Here is a 26,973-nt window from a genome sequence, read left to right as displayed (position 1 = left end):
GTTTGGGTTCCAGCACAGGATTGATCAGCTTCAGTGGGCAATATGTATGTACCTATATGTTTTTTGGGTTGGGGGAAGTATCTGACATTGTAGTTGTTTTTATTAATTGCAATAGTATTAATTTTCTTAGCAGACCCATAGAAGAAGATAAGGGGGAGGTATAAATCATGGAGCTATGACAGGCAATGTCAGCTAAGGATTTGGCTCAAAATCCCAGTTGCAAAGAATTTACAATGGATGCAAGTGCACAAATAAGATTGCAAACCCTGAGCCACTTACTATAAGATCATATTTTATTGAAAATATCATAAACTTTATTCTATCCCTCAGGAATGCAAAGGATAAATTACTTTTGAAATCCCTTTTGGAATTTTATATACAGGGCTTTTTTTTCTTTTTTCTTTTTTCTTTTTTTTTTTTTCTTTTTTCTCTAGTTTGATTTCAGAAGAACTTACCTACAGTACTTGGTGCTTTCTTTTTCCCAAATTTCCATCTGTAAGAGCTCTTGAATCATTTATTCTGTATTTTAATACCTTTCACTTATAACACACACAAAAATCTATTGCCTGGAATGCCATTCTGAGGGATGGTCTTAAGATCCTTTAGATGTAAAATATTCTCTTTTGTATTCCTCTTTTTAGAGACATAACTTTGGGATTAGTTATAGGCATCTGAGCAGCTTCACTTACTTTATATTTTTAAGCATTTTATAGGTGGTCAGAAGTAGGTGGAAAATATTTTGTTTAAATTTTTAAATTCAATTCAATGAAATTGAATTGTTGAAATGAATTGTTGAATGAAAATGAAATTGAAATGTTGTAAGCGATCCTTTAAGTGTCCCCATTTGACCAACTTTGAGAGGCAGAAGCTTCCTGAGAGAGTTGAAGCAATGTTTGCCAATCCTTGTAAAGCATTTCACCTCTTCAGAGGCTAAAGCCTCTCAAAACCAAGAACAATTAAAGCAAGAGCCTTTCAGAGCGACTGGGGAATTCAGCAAAATAAATCAGAAATCCTCTGCCATGGCTCTGGAGGCTTGCCTCATTATAAGAGCAGATCTATTAGCCTCCTTGCCATTGTCTTTCATTTCTCAAGTGAGGTGATTCTAATTAAATTAATCTGCATGTCAATCTATCGGTGATCAATCAAAAGGGCTGAGGTCCCCCTTTGCGGCAGTGTGCTTGCGGCTGACAGGGGCTGATAATGGAGGAAGAAATAAACTGTCGAGCAAAGTTAATTAGTCAACATAATAGGTGGATTAAACAGGAGCTGCTGATTGCTGTTTCACATGTCGAAGCATGAGGTGGGAGCTGAAACTGCAATTAACAGACAATTATTATATTTGGTTGTAAGAGGTCGCATGAATAAACATATCTCTGTGGGTTTCAGTTTTTAATCCCTTTCCCTGTTTAATGTAAGGAGAAGTGTAGGTCATTTCTTCTGATTGTGTTAGTGGAAGTTCTCGAAGGCAGCGTGTGCTCCTGGCAAACCAGCAGTTGGCTGAAGGCCAAACCCTTGGCTGGGGTAAAACCCCGATAATGATGTACTTTCTTGGGAAAAGGCTGTGGGAGGGGGCAGCTGAACGAAAGCCAGGGAGGCTGCAACATTGCACGGTTGGAGTGGGGTGGAAGGAGACCTGGGTTAGGAAGAAACCCCGAGTGATGATTTTGTGGCTCTGCTGGGAACTTGTCCTGCTCGCCCCCTGCCATTCCCTTCACTACAGATTGTGGCTCAGGTGCCCCAAGCCTGAACAGGGATTTCCTCTTGGATAGTGTCTGCTGAGCCTCAAGGTTCAGAGGTCCCTCGGGACCCCTCCAAGTAGTTGGGGCTCCTAAATCTTGACCCAACACTTACCCATTTGCTCCCCTCAGACTGGCTCCTCTCCCACCCTGGGTTGCCCCCGGGGAGCAGAAGCATCAGACCCTACCTCCAGGGCAGGGCTCCACAACCTCACCTGAAACCAAGTCATAGGTGTTGACGTTGAGATAAATTAGGAAATACAAATAATGCTAACGCTGGTTGAATAGGTTTATGTTTCCCAGATCAAATCCCCACTGTATAGCCTGCATGCATATACGAATGAACACACCTATGAGTACCCTCTGAGACAGAGCTCAGGAGAAACAACCTGTAGTGACTGTACCGAGCAGGGAGCAGTGTAGATGGCAGGAGAGAGGGAGGCGGAATGCAACAACTGTAATTGCAACTTCACAAACTACACTTTCGTTTTCTTTTATTCTGAGCTGATTCTCATTTGCAATGTCAACAGCTCTATCTACTTGAGAATGGAAACTGAAGGATAATTTAGGGTGAAACACAGCTGCCCTTGTACATACGGGAAAAATACTTAATAAAGATCCTCTTGTTAAAATGATGGTTAACAGTGTGCCGTCTGCCATGCAGCTACAAACTCTGCAATTTGACTTAAAACTGCATCAAAAGCTTTCGATGCCAAAGACCCACTCATCAATAGCGTCTCTTGTTAGATTTGTACAGCATAAGCACCAGTTATTATGTGAAATAGCTATGCAATTTTCTACAGCTCCCAGCTGTTATTTATTTAACTGAGTTTATTACACTCTGTGCTTAAAAAACATACATATGTATCTGAATGTTCCTCCATTTTGCTCTTGTGCTTGCAGGTTGTGGTGTCTACAACAGTCAATGTTGATGGCCATGTGTTGGCAGTGTCGGACAATATGTTTGTGCACAACAATTCTAAACATGGGCGGAGAGCTCGAAGACTCGATCCCTCGGAAGGTACGCCTTCTTATCTGGAACATGGTAGGCATATCATTTTCATTGGTTGGCATTGCTACTTTAAATGTGGATTTATTTGGTTTCTGTCTCTGACTACTGGTTTCAAGTTGTTGTGTAACAATCATTCCCTTTGGGACTGGCCTCCAAGCGGAATTCTTCAACTAGGTCAGCACTAAGTGTAGTTAAATGACAAACTAGTAGACAAATATGGGTGCAGAATCTATTCTGTATGTTTGTGAAGTACGGTGATTTTTCAGTTATTTTTGGGTTGAGTCTGTTTGGTACCCAAAACTGACCTTTTCCAAATTGTCTTGATTTTTGACTGTGCATCTAAAGGATGTTGCATATTTTCTGAAGTGCTCAGCACCCAAATTTGGGATTGGATTACTATTATCTACGGATTGCAGGGCTCTCTAGGAGATCCAGCTGCTTCTTTGAATTGTTATAATGAAAGCAGAGCCCTTTTGGAAATCCATCTGCTTACTCAAGCCATGGACGAATGTTCTCTTCTGGCTCCAGCTGTGCCAGCTGAGGAAGTTGCTGTTCCTCGCATGCCACAGCTGCTGGCCTCTCCTCCCTGCTGGAGGCTAATCTCTGCCATAGACATGCCAGCCAAGATAGTCTGATCGCTCCTTAATCTCCTTCAATTTAAAGTAGTCCATTTGAGTTTAACAGTTTCAGCAATAACTCTTTGCCAGTCTGGCTTATTTTCCTGAAATGTTTGAAGGAGAAACGGTGCAAGGCAATTTGGCTGGCTTGTTTGAAAGCACGGTGAACACCAGTAAGGGTGGAATGGGGGCTGTGACTGGGAGTAGCCTTGAGGATAGTAATCTTTTCCAGAAAATCAACTGGTCCTGGATGAGAATATCTGCTGGTGACTGTAGGTGCTTAAAATGGGAGTTGTTGACAATGCAGAAGTACAAATGCACTTTGAAAAATCTGGATTTGATTAACATTTTGTTTTGCTCTTTGTCCTCGATGACTACTACTGAAAATAAAACAAAACAACAAAAAACAAACACCAAAAACAGAGGGCATTTCACTCCCCTTTCTCCATTCCAGCTTGGTAGAAAAGCTCTTTGTCTTCAAAGCTGTTTGTAATCCTAATTCAATAGGTGCTTGCTCCCTCTAAGAGATGTGTACCCTCAGCCTCTATTGAAGTTGTTGAGTGTAGAAGGCTCTAGTCCTTTATGCTGGTTTGTTTCACAAATATTTGCCAAGGATCTGATGAATAATTAAATAGATTTTTCCAAAGAGTTTGAAGGAACCAGATAAAATTTTCTCCAGGAAAGTGAATGCCACTCAGAAATAATGTTCAGTAGATATGTTAAAAGAAATTATTAATAGCGAGAAATGGGCAAATGTATGAATTTCTACTACTCAGTGGATTCCTGTGGAAATAGCTTTCTATTCTGTTCCTGCTTTCAAGCATCAGTCCTGCAAGCACTTATGCATATATTTAAGATTATGTGCACATATGGTCCTGTTGGGATCAATGAGGCTTCTTGTGTCAGTAAAGTTGAGGGTATTGATAAGTGTTTGCAGAATCAGGTCTGTAGTTCACACTTACTAACCTAAAATTCTTAGCTCAGCAGCGTTTCTCATTATATAAACATAACTTACATCTGTATTTATTTAGCTCCAACTTTTTATGTAGGCTATGAGCCATTTTCAGCTATAATTCATGTTATAGAATTTTTTTCATCCTGCCAACAACCTAATTTAATAAACAAACCACTGTCATAATTTTTTTTGCTGAATTTTTGTAAGGAATGTACGAACTCTGTCTTTATTAATTAGCAGGAGGCAGAACATTACAAAAAGAAACTTCACTCTGTACAACTTTGTAATCTTTCCATTAAGTCTAGTCTTTCAAAAACCTCTAATGTTTAGCTTATATTCCAGCTAGTGTAGGATTTTTTTTCCCCATTGCAGTCTTCTCAGTGCATGCTTTTGGTCAAGGCAATACTTATTTTCTCATACTTATAAATGTTCTGATTTGTGTGCATGGTGTAATAGCATCCCATTTTACCACTCGTACTACCTGAAAGATTCTGCCAGCAAAAAGAAGCAAAAAAAGATAATACTATGCTTACGTATTTATACAAACTCTGGTTACTGTGCTACCATTAAAAGCTAACATCTGCAAATTATCTCCATGTGTACATTTGGTGGGAAAGGTGATTTTTCTGATCTACTTTCTCAGACACCTCTTAAGCAACCTCATAAAGCCACCACTAATAAATTCTTACTTTTGAATGTAACCTCCATACTACAAAATTACACTTTTCCCAAAGGCTTGGTGGAGTCTTTCTTTTTAAGGTAAATCTTCTAATCCATCTCTCCAGGAATTCTATGCGTATTTGTGTCCCAGGAGATGGCAAAATAAATAATAATAATGAAAAAAAAATCCAGTAACTGTTTTAAATGTCAGTATTGAATGTCTAAAACACTTAACTGAGTGAAAAAAGTGGGCAAAGTCTCAACTGGGCTTAATGCTGTTGAATTCTGGGCAACCACCAAGAACTTTAGACCTGTTGGAACAGATGAGAGTTTCCTTCACTGAAATTAATTTTCAGTTTTACTTTGAGTCTTAAAGTATATTATTATCCTCCTGGTTTTGCAATTTTTATCTTGAATAATATCTTCATGTGTAAGTAGAAAAGACTGCTTGTTTGTCTTTCCTCTTTCCAGCTTTCCTGGCTCCCTCAGGGGGAGGACAGATTGACCTGAACAATATTTGTAAATGGTGAATCAGAAACTAACAGAGACATGGCTTGTTTGTCTCTGGTTTACTGCTCTGCTGAGCAACTTCTGGTCACAGGTTTTGAAATGCTGGAGTATGCCCTTGACCAAATGTATTTCCGTGCACTTTTCTAGATATTTGACTCTTTAAATCAAATACTTGATCACAATAGTGATAAATACCTGACTGTGAGAGGACTGAGACTGGGAAAGAGAGAGGATGTATGAAGAAGGTGTGCTGGTTGCCTAATTTCATTAGATCATATCCAGTTTATTTTTCCTTCCAAAGCTGTGTTGGGACATGCTGCTCTTTAACATGGAGCTGCAGCTTAAGTGACATCTAAAAAAGCCTTTGGATGCCAAAAAGCTAGAAAGGAAGCTTTACCTCCTGAGCCGCTCAGGAGCCTAGTGTCTCCGCATTTGGGTTTTTACCATCTCATTAGCAGGTAGCCTGGATTATTTTTGGGACATGCAACACATCTCTATTTATATCTTGCTTGTCAGGCAGTAAAAGGAAAGTTCCTTTTCGTATCTCATATCTCTGAATATAACTAGGAACCTAGATCACGGTTTCATTTCCACACACTGTCCTCCTTGAAACCAGTGGGTTAAGAAGCTCATATTTCAAATAAATGTATCTATCTTTCAAGAGTAATAGCTGGCAAAGGCAAATTATTTCATGCATCTCTGTGTGGTATAAATAGGGTAAGCCACAGCAATCTGTGGTTTTCAGTAATTATCACTTTTTCATTCACAAATAGTTGGATCCTCACTTGTTTTATATTTATGGTAAACCAGAAGGCTGGCGTGGTTGACCTTTCTAAATTGTACACATATATTAAGATATATAGTGAAGAGCCAATAGGCCCCAACCAGTAGAATATGTTTCAGCTTGTAGTTCGTCCCAGGGTGTCAATTTTAAAAGCAAAATCTTTCCAATGCAATTTAAGAGACTAGCTTGTGGAAGAGGGAGTTCTGACAGGGTTTGCAACAACCCTTTTCAAGTTTACCAGCATGAAGTCCACTACTGCAGCTGTCTGCAAAGTTTTCAGTTATTACTGCAAAATAAAATAAAAAAAAAAATCTTTTTCTCCCAAATCTCTGAATGGTTCTAAAAAAATGTAAAGCCAATTGCAGCATCAGTTTCTCTATTATTTTTTCTCACTGGCAGAATGCAATGCCCTCGAAAAATGATAGTCCCTGAGACCCTGTCAGTTTGCATGCTCTAACACTTTATTATCTAATGATCTAATATGCAACAAGGCAAAGAAGGGGGTGCTTATCACCCTGACAGGATGCCTAAGAAAAGTGACTAAATTACTTTATGTACCATTAGCGCTAGCTGCCACGGTGAACTCACTGTGAGCATTTATGCAAATATTCCTGAATACATTCAAGTGGCCTTGTCAGGAAGACGACTGACAAGCAGCTTAAATGCTTGTATTTTTTTTTTTAAAGGGACAGTTTTATTTCTTTTACTTTTCCTTCCTCTTCCTCCTCTGTAGGAGAGCACCAAAGAACTAGGTGGTGCTGAGGTTTGGTGGTGATTTGGTTCTGAGTCAGCTCAACAGCAGCAAAAGAGAAAAGATTCACGGTAGAAAGAGAGACAAATTATGAGACATGGTGTCAGAATTTGAAGATGGAAGCAAAGACAAACATGATTTCTAAAGTAGTGTCCAGCCATTGTTTTAATATGAAATATATAGAGATCTTTATATGTATATGTTAGTGGCTGCCTTGTAGTAGAAATTATAGAATATAGCTGGATTATTTGGTCCTTATATTATGGCACCTGAGGCCATCAAGCTTTTGCTATATTGTTTTAGTTCATGATAATAATGAATGATTCAGACTATTTGCTACCTGCAGGTGCAAAACATCCCACAGTAAATGAAAAGTAGTAGTTGCTGTGCCTCAGCTGGGTACATCAGGTAGATCCTCTTGTCAGCAGTGGGGCATTTAAAGAGGATTGCTTGCCAATCCTGCCCACCCAGTCGATCTGAGATCCCACATACACCGCAGTGTGCATGTGCACAGATTTGCCACTAAGATTGCTAGGCTGTGCCTTAGTAGACTATATATTTTTTCTATTTTGGTTAATAAAAGGGAAAGCTTTTTCCCCATCTTATAAAGTATTTTGATTCAACCCAGAATGCCTTGGTGTTGCATGTGTCTGTGCTTGTTGAAGAAATTGTTAATATAAGAATAATGATTGAAGGCAAAAATATTAACAATTAAGAAAGAAGGTTAATCTCCAAAATTTATTACATTTTGTCCCTCAGATGGTATAGATCCAGCAAAGTCAGGGACTACTACATTCACAAACTGGTGCAGTTTAAACAAAGAAACTTTCATGTTTGTCTCATTGCATCTATGGGTGGAAGCACCTGTTATATCTTAGTGCCTCACTTAGGAATGTTTTCATGATTATGTGAAAAATATAAACACACAGGCTTTTTCTGCACCATATCATTCCATATAGAGGAATGCAGTTGGCTTGATTTATTATTTAGAAGGAAAATATTGAAAAAAAATATTAGGATCCTACCACTCTACTTGAGGGGATCTTGTATGTTATTCTGAGTTACGTCTGCTTTCTAATTTATTTTCTATGAGGGAAGAGTACCTAGGGTTGTTGGACATCTCTATGCATACACAAGGGAAAAAATGTGACTTTCAGAACATTGCACAACATGGATAGTAATAACAGTAAGTGAGCCTTGATATACTGAAGGATTGCAAAACTTCAAGCTGGAAATCATTTTCTTTACTTTTGCCAAGTTGTCTTTCTCATATCAGTTCCTTCATAAATGCAGTGACTCATAAATTCAGGCAATTTTTTTTTACATAATGGCTTGCTATGTCTTCTTGGAGCTTGACCTCACTAAGTGTATAATATTAACCTCTTCACTGCCCTGTGGTCTTACTGTATGTTTCTAATATAAGCGAACACATCAGGGGTGGATTAATCCAGTATGTGTACTCAGATGGAGGTAGAGTCCCTCCGAAGAGACAAAACACGTCCAGAAAGTTAAGGTGCTACACTTTAGAAAATCTCTAAGTAAATAAAGACTACAATATGACCTCAGCAATATTTTACCTCCAGAGACGATTGAAACAAATGCCAAAACTGTGGCAGATTCTCTGTAGTTTGTCAATATTAATCCAGGACCTGGTCTCTTCCTAAATGGTATACATCAGGTCAGGGAAAGGTTATGGGCTTGAGTAATTCCTCGCCCAGGAATTGCTGGATGAGGTTTTCTGGCTGGTGCTATGCAGGATGCCAGGTTGTGTGATCGTAATAGTCCCTTCAGGAGTGAAAACACTATCCTTCAGGTTAGCAAAACACAGCAGAGCTCTGATTCACACGGCTCCAAACTGTGTTCACTAAATTACGCCCCACTGAATTGTGCTGATGATTTTTGTAATCTTCACCAGAGCTGAGTAGCTGCCTGCAGGCCTGTACCCCTGCTTCTTCTTTGGCCATTACTGAGAATTTCACAAGAACTGGGTGGGTGGGAGGGTGGAGCTACGCTTCTCCCAGCCAGTCATGTCAAACAGAAAGCAGAAAATCTTCTGTTTCTATTTGTCTAGGTCATAAATCAGTCATTAAGGAGAGGTGCTTAAAAGTTTAGAATATCTGGTTGCAGCAATTTTGATGCTTCAAAATTTATTTTTAGTCTGAAGCTAAATGAAAACAAGATTTAAACAATTTCCTGGGAGGCATATTTTTAATGGTTGATTTGCGAAGGAGATTCCAGAACTTCACTTCTGCCATTAGGCTGTAAGTGTTTAATGAAGTTGGAGTTTGGAGCTTGTGATAATTTTCATCATTCAGGCATTATTTCATAACATGTATGTACTAACACTCCTGCTGCCATGTCACAGGAGACTTAAGAGAGACCATCTGAAGTATTTTAATCTTTAAGAAAAAGAGTTGGTTTTACGTAATGGCCATGGAGATGTCTCCTGAAAAGTCAAGTTTGGGTACTCAAGTTACCATAGTTAGAAAGAATTCCTGCTTGACAGTCATTCATTAGGGATGACATCTAATTGAAAAAAAAAAAAAAAAAAAAAACAGAAGCAGGAGACACCTTAATTTTAAACAGATAAGGTGTGGCAGTTTCTACCCATGAGCAGGTGCCCTTTATGTTTTTCAAACGCATAAAAAATAAAACAGCCCTTCCCCCAGAATATCTAAACGATGTCACGCTGTGATATGTTGTTACCCTCTATTGTTATGAGAATGTCATGAATTCATGGAAAAATAGTACCTGGATGAAGATAGAATGCATTTTGTGAATTTCCCAGAGGAGCTTTCAGAAGTGTGCTCCCAAAATTACAAAAAAGAAGAAAACACGAGGAAAACTGGCATTAAAATTTGATAGAAATTTGTGTAAAAATATGTTTTGTTACAGCAAAACAGACTGATAAGAGAGAAAAGTTCAGATGGAAATTTTCCAATCACCATGAGAGTTGACTCGTATTTGTAGAGCTGGCCCAACTGCTTTCTGAAGGTTTGAGGTTTTCCTCCAGACCTCAGAGGAATCGGAGTACAGTAATGCATGTAGAAAAACCTTAGCTGCTCTGTTTGGCAGAAACTTCACAGCTAGCAATACAGGAGAACATTCAGTAGCGCTCAAATAGGCAATGAATATTCATAGATAATGAGCATTCATTACATTTCAATTTGCTTTGCTGGCCACCATGTCACTAATACAATGGCATCGTAGGAGAGAAGAATGACATTAGGATTAGAGAAATGTTTGCTAGATGTTGCGCACCGTATGGCAGTGAAGTTTTGCCAAACGTTGTTTTTCTAATCTTCCAAAATGTGCACACCAGTAAATTACAAAACATTATGTTACTGTAATGTGGTTAATATTATTTCTAAACAAATTACTCCAGCTTAATGTTTTTGTTGTATACGTATGTAATGTTTTATTATGTTGGGCAAAGTTTTTTTTCAGTTCAGTCCCTTACTGATGTGGGCAGAGTACAAAGGAGAGGATTTTGTGAATTGCGATTTGTAAACAAAGGCCAGGAACTTGTGATGTTTTGAGGATTTATCTGAAAAAGGTCACGATTATCAAAGACCAGTGTTCACAGAACTTTGCCGGTATCTGGACACTTCCAAATCTTTCACACTAGGTGTACCCCAGTATTTGAATAGGCCAAAGCAATCAGTGATGTTGAGAGGATTCTGTTCCCATTATATCCAAAGCTATCAATCAGTTGAGTGCTGACAGTCTAAGGATTTAAATTTTGTGTATTTGAAAATTTTCCACCAAATTGTCACGTGGAATATTCCGGTTAGAAAACTTCACAAATAACGAACTCGGTGTTTTTGCATCTCAGGTTGCATGTCTTCTCGTTGAACTGAGAGAAGACCAGTGTGAGCATTTAAGTCTCTCGCTTCCATCGCAGGGTGCCTGCTGAGAGTTTCACCAGCAAAATGAGTATTTCACAAAGTTCCTCCACATTCAAGGAAATGAGTTAATAGCATAAACCAGGAAACTGATGCAGAAAATGGAACCCACCAGGGTGGGAAGTTTGGAATGGTTATTCTAATCTGGGTTGCCATCTGAAAATTATTAATGTTAGTAATAAAGAATAAAAATAAACTACTAATAATTAATATTGGAATGGAGACAAGCTTTCTGTTTGGCCCAAATCCAGAATACAAGAGTTTCAGGAGTGCCTAGCATTGGGAAAAGTGTGCTTTCATTAAAGCCAGTGGTACAACTTCATAAAGTGTTTCTGAAAATCTCAGCCCAAACTGTTTGCTGAGCATAACCAGAAAGCTCTGTGTGTCACAATTAGTCCTTTCTGTTTCCCACCTTCATTCCATGAATTTATAGTTCACTTTGTGACAAAACAAATCCTTAGTGTGAAAGTGACTGTAATATAAGCAATGCTGGTTTATGACCTCATTGAGTGAAGTGGGTAGGGTTAGGAAGTTTATTAAAAAGATCAAGAAAAAGTTTTATGAAAAACTTCTCTAAAGTTTAGAAGTATGACTTTATTTCTCAAAAGTACTTTATACAATTAGATCTGCAAGTTAAGGTGCAAGGGGCACTGTGAGATGCTCGACAAGATGCAGTCCTTCATAAAGTGGGTGTTAGAACTTTCTAAACTTCTGCTCTGTTTTTGTGGGTCAGAAGGTCACCCCAAAATGTAGGTACCCCAAAGCAATCGTTTGGAACTTTCTTGGACATGAAGTCAAACTCAAAGCACCAAAGTGCTAAAGCTGCATTTAGGTGTTTAGTGGGATTGGAATCACTGGATAGCTGGATGCTTCCAAAAATCTCATCCCAAATACTTTTAAAGTGTGTATTTTTTAGTGTACTACCACTAAGTGTCTGTTAACCATAGGAGTAGAAGGAAATTCAGAATTAATTATTTTTGGTTAATACCTTTTCATTATTTCTTTGTGGCAACTCTGTCAGAGGTTCTGTACTTACCCCATACAAGAGCAAAATGTGTTTCCCACAGAGGTCCCTGTTTGTGCTGTGCAGTGGCAGCAGGCTTGCTAAATCTCCCCTGCTGTTGGGGACTGCACGTACAGCTCATGTTGCTGTTTGCTGAAAACCCGGTCCTGCATATGGAATTCATAGGTTTGGTGTTATCTGATCCACACTGAAAGGGAAGGCCAGAACGTGGAGGTAAATTGCAGGCCTGACCACAGAGCTGCTTGTCTTCCAAACTGCGGCTTTAGTTTGTGGGCCGGGGTTTGAGGTCACAGCGCTCTGCAGCAGCACATTCAGGTGAGAGCGTTGCTCAACTTCCAGGCCTATTTGAGGGGATGAAGGGGCAAAAATACAGTATCTGATCAGATATGGCCCTTCATAGCACTGAAAGGTAAAGCAACTCTGGTTAGGAGCCCTTTGGGGAAAAATACATCTGCTTCTTGTGCAGCAGAAAACCTTCCAAGGGTTATGACCTTGGGGGTGATTGTGGGTACTGCCCTTTTATCCAGCTGTGCATCTGAGAGGACAGAGTTGTCTGCTGGAAAGCCTGAAGCCAGGTGCCTGGTCAATATCAGCTGCCAAATATTTCTTACACGCTTACTTCTAGCTGCTTCCTACCTCTGGTATTATGGTTTCATCTTGCTGTGGTCCCTTGGTGCTTTTGGGAGCCAAGGGGGAGCTCCCGGGTCTCCAGAAGTCCAGAGTTGACTGCCCATTTCTGCCCATTGTATAAAGGAAAGGGGATCCTAATTTAGGCAGCCTGACTCAGCCAGAGCTGGAGTCTGGCTTTTTACATGCTGCAACGTCTGAAGTAGGTGGTCTGAATATGGCCCTAAATAAATAAATATAAACATAGCTTGACTTTATCAGACACATTGAAAGAACAACTTCTCTAAGCGTTTGTAGGCTTGAGTCCAAAGTATTCCCTCCTCAGATTTTCAGCATGCTGGTTTTATGTGGTGTCATTGCTGGACAGATACTATGAACTATAAATATATTTTTATGCTGGTGTTTTTGCAAGTAAAGCCTAAATGGCTGGGAGGGGGAGCTTGACCCTGCATTCAGTGCAACACAAAGAACAGAGGAGGAAACGGTCTGAAAGACACTGCACAGGAGAGACAAGGGGTTCTCAGTCTTTGCAGCGCAGAGAGGGATTCTGCTTGAAATTCAGTTCAGGTTACCTTTTCTCCATCTCTGTCCCGCTGCCATCGCAAACATGGGCTGAGCATATATTGCATTCCTGAAGCAAACCTCCCAAATAACAACAACAACAATGGTAACAAAAAATATTTTGTTTATTTTTCTTATCCATCCTTCCCACCCCAGGTAGTCATTGCTTTGTAGTATATTTCTGGCCAGAACAGAAATTTAGTGAAGCCTTCTGACCATTGGGATGCTTTTCTTACAGAAGAGCCAGATTCCCTACCTTTTCCTTTGGCCCAGGGCCTGGAAACCTGAGGCCGTCCATCGGACCTGGGTCTCTTGGTTGGCAGCTCCGCCTAACCTGTCACAGAGACAGCCTGAGCACAGTTTTTGCACATGATGAATATGGATCTTTGCTGCATCTGGCAGGCTGCAACAATGAATGCAGAAGACTGTCATTAATAGATAATAAAAGCAGAAAGCAACAGTAATGGGAATAAGCTTTTCTTTACTGGGACTGATTATTACTTTTATGTTCCTGGCCTGTGAGTGGATCGAGGCACAAATAACAGCTACCAACGCTGTGTGCACGCATGAGTTTCATTGTTGGCTGTTTTTTAATCTGGAATATTTAACCATGATATCTTCAAAGTGCAATTGTGTCATACATTCTCATACACTAATAGATTTCAAAGACGAAGAGCCTTGCTGCTTTATATTTAGTCATGCCTTCATCTATAAATTTATGGCAATACTATGGTTTAATGAATTGAACAAGTCCCAGAACAACAACAGAAATGCTTTTTTGTTTGAATTTAGATATTGCGTACTTTGTTCTTCAAACAAATAATAAAACCAATATGTTTCTTTAGTGGTAAACTTCAGGCTAACTTCATCTCACATTACTAATCAAGTACTCAAGGATATGTTTGTGCATACACATGTGTGTGCGTGTATGGTGAACAGGCACTTTTAGTCTTGGTGCTAGACATAGGCTGAAAATTCGTATTCTGATAGCGATAGGCAAACCTCCGAGAACAGATGGAGCAGAGTTCAGCACAAAGGTTTAATCCTATCAGGATGATTCCTGTATGGCCATCTGGATAATCCGGCGCACAAATTCAGCGCCTGTTAAAAATACGTCGTAGGCCAAGATTAGCATCAGAGATTTTCCACTAGACTTGTTCGTATTTGACTTTATGATTCTCAGGCTCCAGAAAATTGCATTAGGGAGCAGCCTGTGATTTGTGAGAGAAATCAGATGAGGAATAAGAACTCTTAGGGTACTTGAATTTTCCTCGAAGAAACTGGATTACTGGCACTCCCTGTCCCTGCCACAACTGCTTTGTGTTTCTACACGGGTTGTTCTGTTTCTGAAAGACGATTACTGCAAACTCTCTGTTGTGGGCAGACTTTCTCAATTCTGCTGAACAAAGAGACTTCAGCTAGAAACTAATTTTAGTCAGGGCTCCTGGTTTTGTCCACATGAAATAAGTCTGTTGTAGAATCCATCTCAGGTGAACTTCTTACTGTTGTGCTGTGTAACATAGCAGGGGTCTTGTAACAGATTTGGGGAGGTAGATTAAAGTTTAATCAGTGCTAATATTTAGTTTGGGGTAGTGATGATTTAGATTGAACTCCACGTTTCATCTAGTTAATTTCTGTGTGTTGCAGAGCATCTTTGACTAAGTCTTGCCAGTGTGGCCGTAACATGCCAGTCTACATCTGAACGTCAAGACTTGCTGTTGTCCTCGGGACTCTGAGATTTTTACACCTTGCAGGGACTAGATGATGTGACTTCAGAACTTTTGTCTAGGCCTGTGTTCTGCCTCTAGAAAGATTTGCTGTGAGAGATTTACAGTTTTGATAAGGAAATTAAAAAAGAGAATTTTCCCCAGTTTGCTTGATATAGCCCTCATTCAATCCCTGCATCATCAAAAAATAGAGTAAGTGGAACTGGGGTAGTGGTTAAACAAAGCATAAATTTAGAAATAGTGCCCACTTGCTCTTCTGTTAGATTGGGATTCAGCAAAACAGTAAACCATAGGGTTAACATTAAGCAAATGACTGGTCCTGTCCTATAAAATGCTTTGCTGGTTCAGGACCCCAATTAGCAGCATTGAAGGACCAAGCAGTCAAATAGGGTTTGGGGTATGTGAGCTATGTGGTGATGTTTGTTTAGACGAACTTTTAGGGTTGATTTATATTACACATTTTGGGCTTCCATTCGCAAGGTTGGCTTCATCCTCACCCAGAAATTGCATCAGTGCGACTATTTTTAAACTTTAGTGCACTTAAACAGATGCAGTCTCCTTTCTGGACATGTTTATTGTTTTTAAAATAGTCATATTGGCTTAGCAGAGCCCTGTAATTTTATCAGCGGAAGTTAAATCAATAGGAAGCAGTTGAAAGTGAAACAGGGGAGGCATACAGGATTTTTTCATTGTTTTACTAATGTAACTTTTAAAGCCCAACTTCAGATAAAGCACCGCAATCTTGTGTGTATATCACACCTTAGCCCTCTGCATGCTACTGCTTTCAGTGTCCTGTCTTTTAGAAACAAACACTGTTCCTGCATCTTTGTGAGTGACTCCCCTGCACCTTGGATGGAGAAGGAGTGAGGAAAAGGAGGTGCAATAGTTTGGGGGGCTCATCATGAAGCATTTCTCCCACCTGGGGATAGAACGTGCCTCTTCATCCTGAGAGGGGAGTGTGCACTGCAGCAGTCACTGGGCTGCTGCTTGGGTCTGAGCAACTTGCCCCCACTTGAGGAGATGGAAGCACTGCCAGTGTTTTGTATACCCTGTGTGATACTTTTGGATGTACTGTTTCTCCTTCTGAGCCTGTGTGTTTATCCCTGGCACAGCCGGGCTGCCCAGGGTACCAGACAGTGTGTCAGCCCTAGAGCTGGAGCGAGTAGCTGCATCGGTTCAGGCAGAGTACTATGCTTGGTCGAGGGCAGACACAACCAGTCTTTTGTGACCGACTCAAAATAATAATCTTCTAACTTTGGGGTAAAAATAATGAATGCAAAAATTATAGTTTTAAACCTACTTGAAATTTCCTTTTCTTCTTTTAAAATAAATTTTGAAATGCAAATCTTATTCTGAAATATAAAGTCAGAAGAGTCCATTGAAAATATCACAGTAAAATTGTTAGGCTTCTTGAAGTATATACATAGCATATATATTTCAATAGTAACTGCATATATATTATTAATATATGTATATATTTTTGTCGAAGCTGTATATTGAATTTAACCAAATTTTCAAGTGTTTTTGCAACCTTACGTTTTTCTTGGTGAATTTATTATTTGCCAAACGAAGATGATTGAGCTTTCTTTTGGAGGTCAAGTTTTACTGAGTTGCAGTGAGGTAAGGACTCTTACTGCTTTATTCATTTTTGGAAAGCAGGAAGTACCTCCAAAAGTCAAAACCAACCAACCAACCCCCCAAAACTTCCTCTGTGATGTGAAGGGGTTTAAAAAAAAAGAATGAACATGCATTTCTTGCAATCACATAGAGATTACAACTACTATTTTTTATGGAAATGTTTTAAGTAAAATGCATAGCATATCTGGGAATTTTTTGCAACAGATCTCTCATTATTCAGATTTGCGTCCTTTCACCGAGTAATAGTGTTTCAGACACTATCAACAACTGAAAGCTTTGGATATCCTTAAGGAAAGAGAAAAACAGAGGACTCAGTGAAATGTAACTTTGGTATCTGAGGCATCAGCAAGGATGAAAGAGAAGCACTGGCTTAGGTATTGATTGTAGGTGGAATATTATGCCAGGTAATTTACATTTTCAATTCCCATTAATGAGAACTCAGCATCCAAACGGTTAGGCAGAAAATCACAGCTAATACCTTTAATTTCACTACTTGAAAACAGAAACAAAGGGAAACTTCCCTCCCTTCCCCCAGCCTGGAGGGATTGCATGATGCATGTATTTTTGGTTCAGTGCAGACGTCATGAAGTACCAGGGGGAGGTTTCCATTTTTGGCAGGGTGTTGTATTCTTTACAGCTTGTAAACGGTAAGTCCCAAATATTGAGATGCTGTAGAGCAGGGAGCTGGGAAGGGGTGGTGGGGCATTACATCCTCATGCCTGTGTTGCATAAAGCTGCATGAGTTATCTCCTTGAGAGGGAAACCTCTGTTACCCTGTTTCCTGCACAGCAGCTGCTTATCGTCAGGAGAGAATAGGAGAGAGAGCAGGCTGTGATACGAAAAAGGAAAGCAGGAAGATCATCACTTTACTAAGATAAACAGCAAATGCATTGTTTAGCTTGAGAGTGAAGATTTAATGCTCTGGTACAATATGTAAAAAACTTGCCACATTCCCTTTCCCTGAAGTTAGCCTATGACTAACCCTTTGGGCTGGTCCTGCAGACATTTCTCATCCAGGCTGGTTTGGTAAACTTCAGTTCAGTTGCTTTCAATTGCTTGTGCTGGATACGACTCCAGCAATGCCTCCTCACAATGGCATGGTACAGTTGCATCAGCACAGAAACTTTTTAGGGTTCACTCTTTTTCAACATGCTTGAAGGATGTACTCCAGTGCACATCTTTGGCTCCAGAGTGCCATGGGCAAAGAATTTAGGTTCAGGTCATTCCTGGACACTTCCCTCCTCAGAGGTGCAAGCTCTGCATGATTTCAATGGCTATGGGCTACCTGTAGGTGGATCTACACAAGATGATACAGGAAAGCTTTAGAAATCCTGGAGTTAGCACTGGGTTGCTACTTTATCCATTTGATTCTCTGAAATGCTGAGTAGTCATAGCCTCTCAGTTCCTGAAATCAGTAGATTGACATTAGTATTTCTGCTGTTAGCTCTTGTACAAAGTTGAATGAGCTCTGGACTGCACGGGGTGGTCTACATGTAACCTAAGTGTCTTTTGAAATGGGAAAACCCATTTTCATATACATTACATAGCTCTTGGCAGCATTGCGCAAAGCACTGCCCAACTATCTGAAAAAAATCATGTTCCTTATTCTGCAACTTTTTCAGCTGGGTTTTTAAGTGCTTACTTAAGTGGTTTGTTGAATTGCAACTTGAATAGTCATCGTTTTGAGTGCTTAATACTGATTTGTCTTGATGCTCTGAAAATTGTTAGCCTGGCAAAAGTGTTTAACAGGTTGCAGGGTCAGACCCTTAATCTGTGGCACATTTATATAGTTAGCTTGGAATTGGGTTTTACCCAAGGAAAAAAAAAAGAAAATTAAGTTAAACTCCAAATATTTTCAATACTTCCTCTAGGATATAAATTCACTCTCTCTCTGAAATCCCGATTTTGACTGGCTTTATGCAGCTCTCCTTGTGTGTCACAATACTCTCAAAGAGAAGAAAAATAAAAGCATGTACCCCATCATTTAAACTTCTGTTATGATGCAGCAACTGTTGTCAGAGCCTCATCTGTGGAATAATGGAGAATGAAACCACACTTCGTGATAAAAACTGCAGGCAAGGTCATTCTTACAGACACTAGCACAAACTGGATATTAATCATAGTGCAAATACGTTTCAGAAGCTAAATAAGAGCAGTCGCAGAGTCCTGCTGATAGCCGTGCATCCCACTAATTCACCTCGGTGAAAATGTACCTCTAAGCTCAATTAACCCCTATTCCAAGGCCACCCATAAACTTTGTGGTAAATATGTTTTTTCCCCCTGTCTCTGCTTTCTATCAATGGAATAGATAATTTCTGTTGGGGGATAAAATGCTTTCTGCTTATAAACGTGGGTCCCTCATTAAGGATAGGAGAGGTCCAGGGTGTGTTTGTAAGGGACTTGTATCAGCAGCTCAATGATTCTGCAACTTTGGATGTTCGATGCTCCTGAGGGCATCTGCTGCTGCTTCTGCCTCCGGTTGCTGTTTGAGGCAGGTAGAAATGCCCAGGAGGCAGACGGATGGCGATGTTGGGGGGAGAGGGATTTCCTCCTGCAATCGCCTGCACACAAGTTGGTTGTTAAACATGTGCAGGAAGCTATGAGGAGACATTAGTGCTGTTGTTTTGTTGTTATTATTGTTATTAGTATTATTAGTACCATTATTATTCTCCCTTCTAAGCATTGTTCAGAGGCAAATTGGAAATGTGGTAATTAGGCGCTGGCTGGTAGTGTAGTATTAGTGTCCTGAGCCAAAGTTCAACGCCCTGAAATGAAATTTAAACCAATTAATCTGTTAGATTTTTATCACTTGTCCGTGTTTTCTCAGCAATTCCCTCAGCACGCGGCCTTTGATCAACTCTCATACAAAAGCTAAAATGTGTGCCTGCTGCTAGCAAGATGGGGCTGACATTAACATGGCACTCATAAAACAATCAGAGCAGTGAAGCCCTCAAACAGACAGGGCATAGTAATATTTAATAAAAGCGCACACATAATCTTCAGAATTAGCATTTTGTGCCTTGCAGTACCTTTGGGAGAAGAGCTTTTATTTGTGGAGTGATCATTATTATAACAAAGAAGAGCTACCTAATAATTTCCACTTTAACTCTGCAATATGCCACAAGCATTTCTGAACCATTATGCTAAACTGTGGCGGGGTAATCATTTTATTGTCACAGTTTGAAGGAAGAAAAATCCCCTGTATATGGGTAGCTAGGGGAGCAAGGGAACACTGGAACACGCTGGTGCATACACACAGCAAAAAACTTTTCCTTTTTGCTACCCATGTGCTGAAGTTGGTACCTAGCATACTTTGTATGGATGACGGCAAGATTTTAACAGCATATATGCTAAGGAAAGATGAAGATTTCAGTACGACATTGTTCTTCTTGAAATTCATTAAAAATACTTTTGCTCATAAATCCTCAAAATTTATTGATAGAGACCTTAGCTTTGAAGTCAGCAGCAAAATTCCCATTGGTTTCCATAAGTTTGGGACTTCTCCCTCTAAAATCTATGTCGGTTAACTCAAACCACGGAAGCAGCGCAATAAAATATGTCAGATGTTAACACCGAGTTGTCTTGGTATTATGCAAAGGAGAGCAGCTCATTAAGGCTCATAACTGCTAGGCCATTCCAGCAGGTGGAGGATGTGGCCGCATCACCTTCAGCAAGGAGCTGCAGGTTGGAGGGGTAATAGTTTTTCTTTAGTCCAAGAAAATTTGGAAAACATACAGTGAATATGGTTTAGTAAACCCAGGCAACAAGAAACAAGAGTTTCTTTAAGTCTTATCTGATAGTTACCAAACTCTTTTGTTTCCAGTTATAGTTAGATTCCAACTGTTCATTAAAAAAAAAAAAAAAGTTTATATATGTAAGAATGCGTAATTATTTTTATTATAATTCTTCTCTGGATTGTCTGTGAAAGTCTGTCTGTGTTATCAATAATGTTTAGTTCATTGCCTTTGTTTGAAGTGGCCTAAAGTCTTTCACTGCATTTTTTTTTTTTTAAATAAATGATGCTTTGGTGTTACAGAAAGGCACCTAAAGTGATAATATTTTTTTTTTCTTGAAAATGTTAAAAAGTGTAATAGCTAATTTCACATAAAAATTTTGGAGCCTTGCATGCTGAGGAAAAAAAAGAAGTTCTGTGCTTTGGTTTCTCTTGTGACCAAAACAAAATGTGAAAAAATTAAGGTCTCCAATGAAAAGATTATTCTGCCTAGCTCTGTTTTCCTAGGGTTGCACAGAAGTAAACACCTTCCAGACTGCACTTTGAAAGTTGCCAAATGATTAACAGAAGAACTATGAAGAGCCGAGGGCCTGAGCTGGCCAGACGTGTACCAGGGGCGTAAACAGAGCTGAGGTCAGAGCACTGCCCCCTCCCAGTGTCACCTCTGGTAGTGCTGGCAACCGGGACCCGATTCTTCCATCATCCTTCCTGGTGCTCCAAGAAAAGGGCCTGGGAAGCACAAAGGTTTAGCAAGACCAATGCCCCAAACAACACTGGTTGTCACAAAGATGTCATTGTGTAAACATGTTTTGTGCCTCCAGAAACAGGTAGCAGTCTGGGTGCCTCCGTCAGCGTGTCTCCTTGGGCGTCCTTGGGATGCAGCCATTGGAGCGGCTTCCCTTGTGGGGCAACACCTTCATGCAGCCCTTCCAGTCTTTACAGAGATTTGCATTTTAAGATAAAAGGGGGAGCTGTGTGGGGAAAGCCGGGAACTCCCCCTGGGTTTTTGTGTCAGTCTCAAGGGAAAATAACACCCTGAATTTTGGGGGGAGCACACAGCACCCTCCTTGCTTCTCAGGTAGTGCCTTGCTTATTAAACTACCAAGTCCTGACTTTGTCTCCTCAGAGGAGATGTCCTGGGACATTGCCAGCAGTTTCACTGAGGTGTGTTTGCTTTACATTTAAATAAAATTACACGTGTGCGTGGTCGCCTTGACTTGGTGAGTGAGCGTATCCCATTGAAAAGCCCACAGCCCCAATTCAGCACAGGGACCTGAGCATCTGCTTGAAGCCCCACTGGTCGTGATGGGACTTGGCACAGGTTTGATATTAAACACGTACACGTATAAAAGATCAGGTTCGAATACACAAACAACACATGGGGTGCAGCACCTTGCACTCAGTAGAGCAGTGTAGGTTCTGCAAAGAACATTGCAGGATAAGCAGCAAGACCTTTAGGGGGACCTGCAACTGTACAACAGTATTTTGCATTCATTTTAAAGATAAATTGAATCTATAATTTTGAAGCCTGCATATGTTTTCTGTTAATGGCTTATGGTCTCAAACAGCTTTTATTCACTGGTATTTAGGAAAGAAATGTTGCCTATACTCTTTAAGAAAAGTAGCTTGTTCTCTAACACATGGGAAACTGATTATCTTTGGGTTTTATTGTGGTGTGTGTGTCCACAATCAACTGGAAATACTGGAAAGGGTGTAATTTGGAAGTGATTTTATTTTTTATTTATGAAAAGCTTTGATTCTATGAAAGGCCTAGATGGCATTTTGAAAGCTGCTTTCACTGTAAATCCATTGCTGTGAAAGGAAAGCATTTGGTTTGGACTTTGCAATGGTTTTATGTACAGTTTTATGCAAGTAACTTGAATCCAAATTAAACATATTGAAGTTACTTCTGTGTGTGCGCTGCATTTTCATGATGGTAATGTTAGGATGTTTCTTTTGTTAGCTCATGTAAAAGTTAACGGCTGTGCTCTGCCAAGTTTGAAGCAGAGTAGTGATTTTTTTGTGTGTGTTTGTGTTTTTCGCTGGAGCTGGCATCCCCATCAGCTTAAGTAGTGGAAAACTTTGTGCCTGACACTTACAACCTTTTGTAGGTAGGAACAGGGTCTGTTTGCTCACTGCGCATGCTCTCCATCACTGTAGCAGTGCCCACAGAAACACTCGCTGTTCAGGATGACTCAACAGCTCCCTTTCCAGCTCGCTCCTGCTCCCCAGCTTCGTGCCCGCCCGTCCTGCCCAGGGGCTTGAAGGAAGCTTCTCACCAGCCTCACTGCTTCTTGCCATTAGCTCAACCAGCCAGAACTTCATTAAATAATCATAAAGATGCACAGTATCTCTTAAACATTTTGTTGCTGGAGCATTTTAAAGCAGACTTCTGTGAATTACTTAATTTACTGTCTTTACATTTAGAGGAAAGCAGAACAAGGGCTGTGCCACCATGCAACCACGTTAAGTAATTCATGGGTGCAAGGGTGTTTCCCTGTGTTGTGCTCATGTGCGGGTGGCTTTCACACCGCTGTTTTCCTAGCAAGTCCTTACCTGATAAAGTACCTGAGTGCTCTCCCTTGGGTATGTCAGCAAATACTCAGTGTTACAAGCCAAATAAGCAGCTCAGACAGCCTTTTGACCAAGTGGCAATGGACAACCAAATGCCAGCAACCTTACAAGAGGTATATATGCAGATATTTATATGTAGCTAATGAAGTCCTGCTGATTGACACCTGAATGACATTGCAAGCCTCAGTGCAGGCAATGGCACAGCCCTTCTTGTGTTTTCAGTGGATCCAGCCTCTTTTGTGAGCGGAGGCGTAGGTTCACAGCTAAAGGAAAGTATCAGTCTTTTCAACTTTGAGGCTGACGGATGGAGTTTTGTTGCTCCTTAAGGTATCCGTTTCTTGTAGCTAATGAAATTGTGGAGATACCCTTTTTACTTAAAGCGGTACCTAATGGCACAGTGTCATATTTCTCCCTCCTGCAGTTTTAGCAAGGAGAAGTGGGCGGTATTTGAGTTGGAATTACTTGTTTTCATCAACCTGTAAGGCCAACTTGAGACTTGACAGCTGAGAATCATCCAGGGCTTTTTGGCTTATTCAGGTTGTTTTTACAGTAGTGTTATTCTACCGGATTCAAGACAGTTAAATTATGATGTACTCCAATACTGCAGAGGAGAATCAGTCTGTGGATGTTTATATTGCCCTATCCCACCAATATATAAAGTTGACAATGCTCCTGCTTACATATGCTTAATACAGATGATTTTACACCTAGATTTAAGTTTACTGGTTTGAGTTCTGCTTGAGTTTTCAACATCCCCTCAGGAGGCACTTAATACATATGATGCCAAGAAAGTGGCTAATGAAAGTGGGAACAGACTCTATGAATAAGGCAAAATACGTTGCACACATTTCTTAATTATCCAGTAGATGCAACGTAACCAGAGTGACTAGGTGGCAGGGTTGTGGTTTATTTTATTTTATTTATTTATTTGTTTATTTGTAGTTGCTAAAGCATTTAGCAGGGCAGGGTGGTTTAATACTAGAATAAACTGGATCTCATTGCAAAAGACTTAAAGAAATACTGAAGGTTACACCCTTTGTTATTTAGCCAATATTTTCCGTAATATTTATGGGAGTTTCCTTGAGTAATTTAGGTTATGATGAATAATAAAGCAAGCTCACTGGAGGTTGTTTTATTAACTCAGGTATTCCGCATTTCATGTAGAATAAAGATAGGGCCTGGATTTGTTCTAATTTTCAATTGATCTCTGCCTATTATGCTATGATTTTTTGTTGTTGTTCTTGATGTATGTAGGCTTAAAGGGTGTGTGTGTGTGTGTGTTTTTTTGCGGATAACAAAACCAAACAAATTAATTGATTAAAAAAAATACTTTCAAAGATACAGTTTGAGGTCATGCACATGTACTAGAAAGAACACGATTGCTGAAATCTTTGTGTTAGTAAGGGGAGAAAATGAAAGCTCCTTTTATTTTTCTCAAGTCTTCTATCATTAAAATCTGGTTCTAACAGCAGAATACTTCTCTTTTTCATGTGTGTTGAAAAGCAGCTACACCATGTATCAAAGCCATCAGTCCAAGTGAAGGATGGACTACAGGAGGTGCCACTGTCATCATCATAGGAGACAATTTCTTTGATGGGTTACAGGTCATATTCGGCACCATGCTGGTTTGGAGTGAGGTAGGTGTTGTCTGAACGGTAATGTCTAATAGCTTTGTCTAGCGTATAGCTAGCCTGTCATTTTTCTATGCCACATGCTAAATCAGCAACAAATTTTTAGATGTGAATCCTTTCCTCATTCAGCTTTATGAAAATAATTAGTCAAATTTACCTGTGGCAGCAGTACATTATAGCCAGGGGATTTCCATCTCCTCTCAATGGCCCAGAATTTAGCTCAGTGTCTTTTACTCTAAGAAAAGGAAAGGATAAATGACTGAATAATTCTGCATTTAGCACTACAATAGCTAAGGGCCAACAGGAGACAAGCGTTTAGGCCCTATTTTCTAGGGAAACTGGCTACTTGTAGCTGCAGCTAAATGAGGTGGAGATTGCAGAAATTCAGCACCTTTGAATAAAATGTATGAATAAAAGTATGGGAGCTTGGTGTAAGTACCAGCCACATAATTGCAGCTGAATATACAGTATTGTATCCACAGTGGAAAATACAGACTTACCATATCTAGCAAGCTCCTCTGTAGTTTCAGAGTAACCCATTTTGTTTGTTTGCTTGTTTCTCTCTCTCTCTTTTTTTGGAACATTATTAAACATGGAGTCTGATATTCCCCCACAGCCTGTGGAATATTAAATCCCAGGCAGCACCACCTAAATGGCGAGTTCCAGTATGCAGGACAAAGTTCCCACTGGCTTCCCTAGCATGGAAGGGCAGCTCAAAGGAAAGGTTCAAGTGTTGCCTTTATGGCTTTCCAAAAGGATATGGGAAGTTTTATAAGAAATTGTTATATTCAGGAGTTTAGTACTAAAATAAACAAGCTAACAGACAAACCAGAATTTCCAAACTAGCTTACCTAATGACATTTCATCTTCTGATCTTTTGCCTTATATCTTATATCAAATCAATATTATAGTTTAATTCATATCCAGTGCATTCTCCCTACTGATTCTGTTGCACATATGGCAGCTTTTTTTTTTTTTCTTTCCATATGAAGAGTATCCTCTAATGTCCTTCATAGGCTTCACTGTTCTCTCTGTCTCTCTCATTCTTCCACTTGAGGACAAGTGTGGATGAAAGGGCATTCCAGAAAAGGAGATATTTTAAATGAGCCCTATTCTGAAGCCCTTATGTGATCGTGAAAGTGCCCCCTGGGTCCAGTGTAAGCATTTTGTGTGTTAGGATTGAAGCCATTATGGCTACAGACATTTAAAAGGAAAGGTGAAGAGGCTGGGAGGAAATTGCTCTGGTTTTGGTACTGCAGAATTGGATCTTTCATTATAAATCTTGATTCTATTTATTAGTGGAAGCCTTTAATTGGCAGTTTCTAACCTCAGGTAAGTGAGAGTTGGTAAAAATATTGTTGACGACGGTCACAAGTCCTTGCCATAAAATTAATAACGTTAGAGGGGCTCCAGATCAAAGTCTGTGTTTGCTGTGAATGCTATAATGGGCTGCGAGTAGGCTTTGACTCCAAACTGTTTCACTGTCTCTCCCTTAAAGAATTGCTTCTCGGTTTCATAACCTATTGGAGCGATAGAAATTCTACAGGGAAAAATAAATTACTTCTAAAAGAAGCAGACAAACACAGTAAACAAGCGCAGAAAGGCATGAGCTGAGTGATCCCTAAATAATAGTGATCTATAAATAATTCAAATTACACATACAAGCCACATACAAAATTTGTTCATTTGCCTTCCCATGTCTAAAAATGTCTGGCACGTTTTTTGATACTCAGGAAGAATATTTTTGTTTTACTTTAATAGAGTGTAGAATTGAACTACTGATTTCTGAAATTCAGTACAATTTCAAACCTGGAGTAGGTTCACCCCAAGCTGCCAGTCAGGCCTGGTTTTGAGCAAACCTGGGCAAATTATTTTGTAATTGAATTCAAGAAGAACTCTCAATTTCATCCTGTTGTTTCACTAAGCTGCAAAAAATCCAAAACAAATCTAGACAGCAGGAAACTAAAGAAAAATAATGAGTGTTGCAAAGTATGTTCACATGGATTTGTCTAGCATCACTTCAAATTGTAATTGCAAGTGGTTTGGGAGATGAAGTCTAATATTTAAATTAAGCATCATTTTGCCACAGACTTTGCATGGGACCTTGGGCAAATCACATAATCTGCTTAAAGTTCAATTCCCTTTCTCTAACATTATAATAAGATTAGTCACCTTCTTCAGAGAGGTGCTGGGAAGATAATTATCCTAAAGGTTCTATATTACTCAGATTTTATTATAGCAAAATCCATGTAAGTACCTGAGACGCATGGATATTTAAAGTATAAATCCTACCACAGTTCAGAAGCAAAATTTGAAGCCAAAAAACATTGTTCATTTTAAGGGTGTATTTGTTGCTGTCAAGCAGCATATGTTATAAATAATTTGAAATGTAAATAATATATTTTTAATTTATTTTACATGTATTCAAGTTTTGTAATTGAAATATTTATATGCTTGAAATGGAGTTGACTGTGTTAAAAAAGGAGGTTTAAAATGGTTTCTGAAACACATATTTATTATTTAAACAT

General features: G+C 39.6%; 1 protein-coding gene across 5 annotated transcripts in view; it reads left to right on the top strand.

Annotated features, from left to right (window-relative positions):
* Positions 1-26,973, top strand: part of EBF1 (EBF transcription factor 1) — a 273,984-nt gene that overhangs the window by 175,421 nt on the left and 71,590 nt on the right. For 2 of the 5 annotated variants that reach the window (XM_050713675.1, XM_035559573.2), the window contains exons 8-9: positions 2,640-2,781; positions 24,318-24,451. In XM_050713675.1, coding sequence (XP_050569632.1) covers positions 2,640-2,781; positions 24,318-24,451 — 276 coding nt within the window. The remainder of the gene's footprint in view (positions 1-2,639; positions 2,782-24,317; positions 24,452-26,973) is intronic. The other 3 variants (XM_035559572.2, XM_035559571.2, XM_035559574.2) reach the window with 3 other exon arrangements.

This window comes from Cygnus atratus, chromosome 14, assembly GCF_013377495.2.
Source record: "Cygnus atratus isolate AKBS03 ecotype Queensland, Australia chromosome 14, CAtr_DNAZoo_HiC_assembly, whole genome shotgun sequence".
Classification (NCBI taxonomy): Eukaryota; Metazoa; Chordata; class Aves; order Anseriformes; family Anatidae; genus Cygnus; species Cygnus atratus.
Note: the sequence above shows the minus strand (reverse complement) of the source record. Positions and strands in the feature narration are given on the sequence as shown.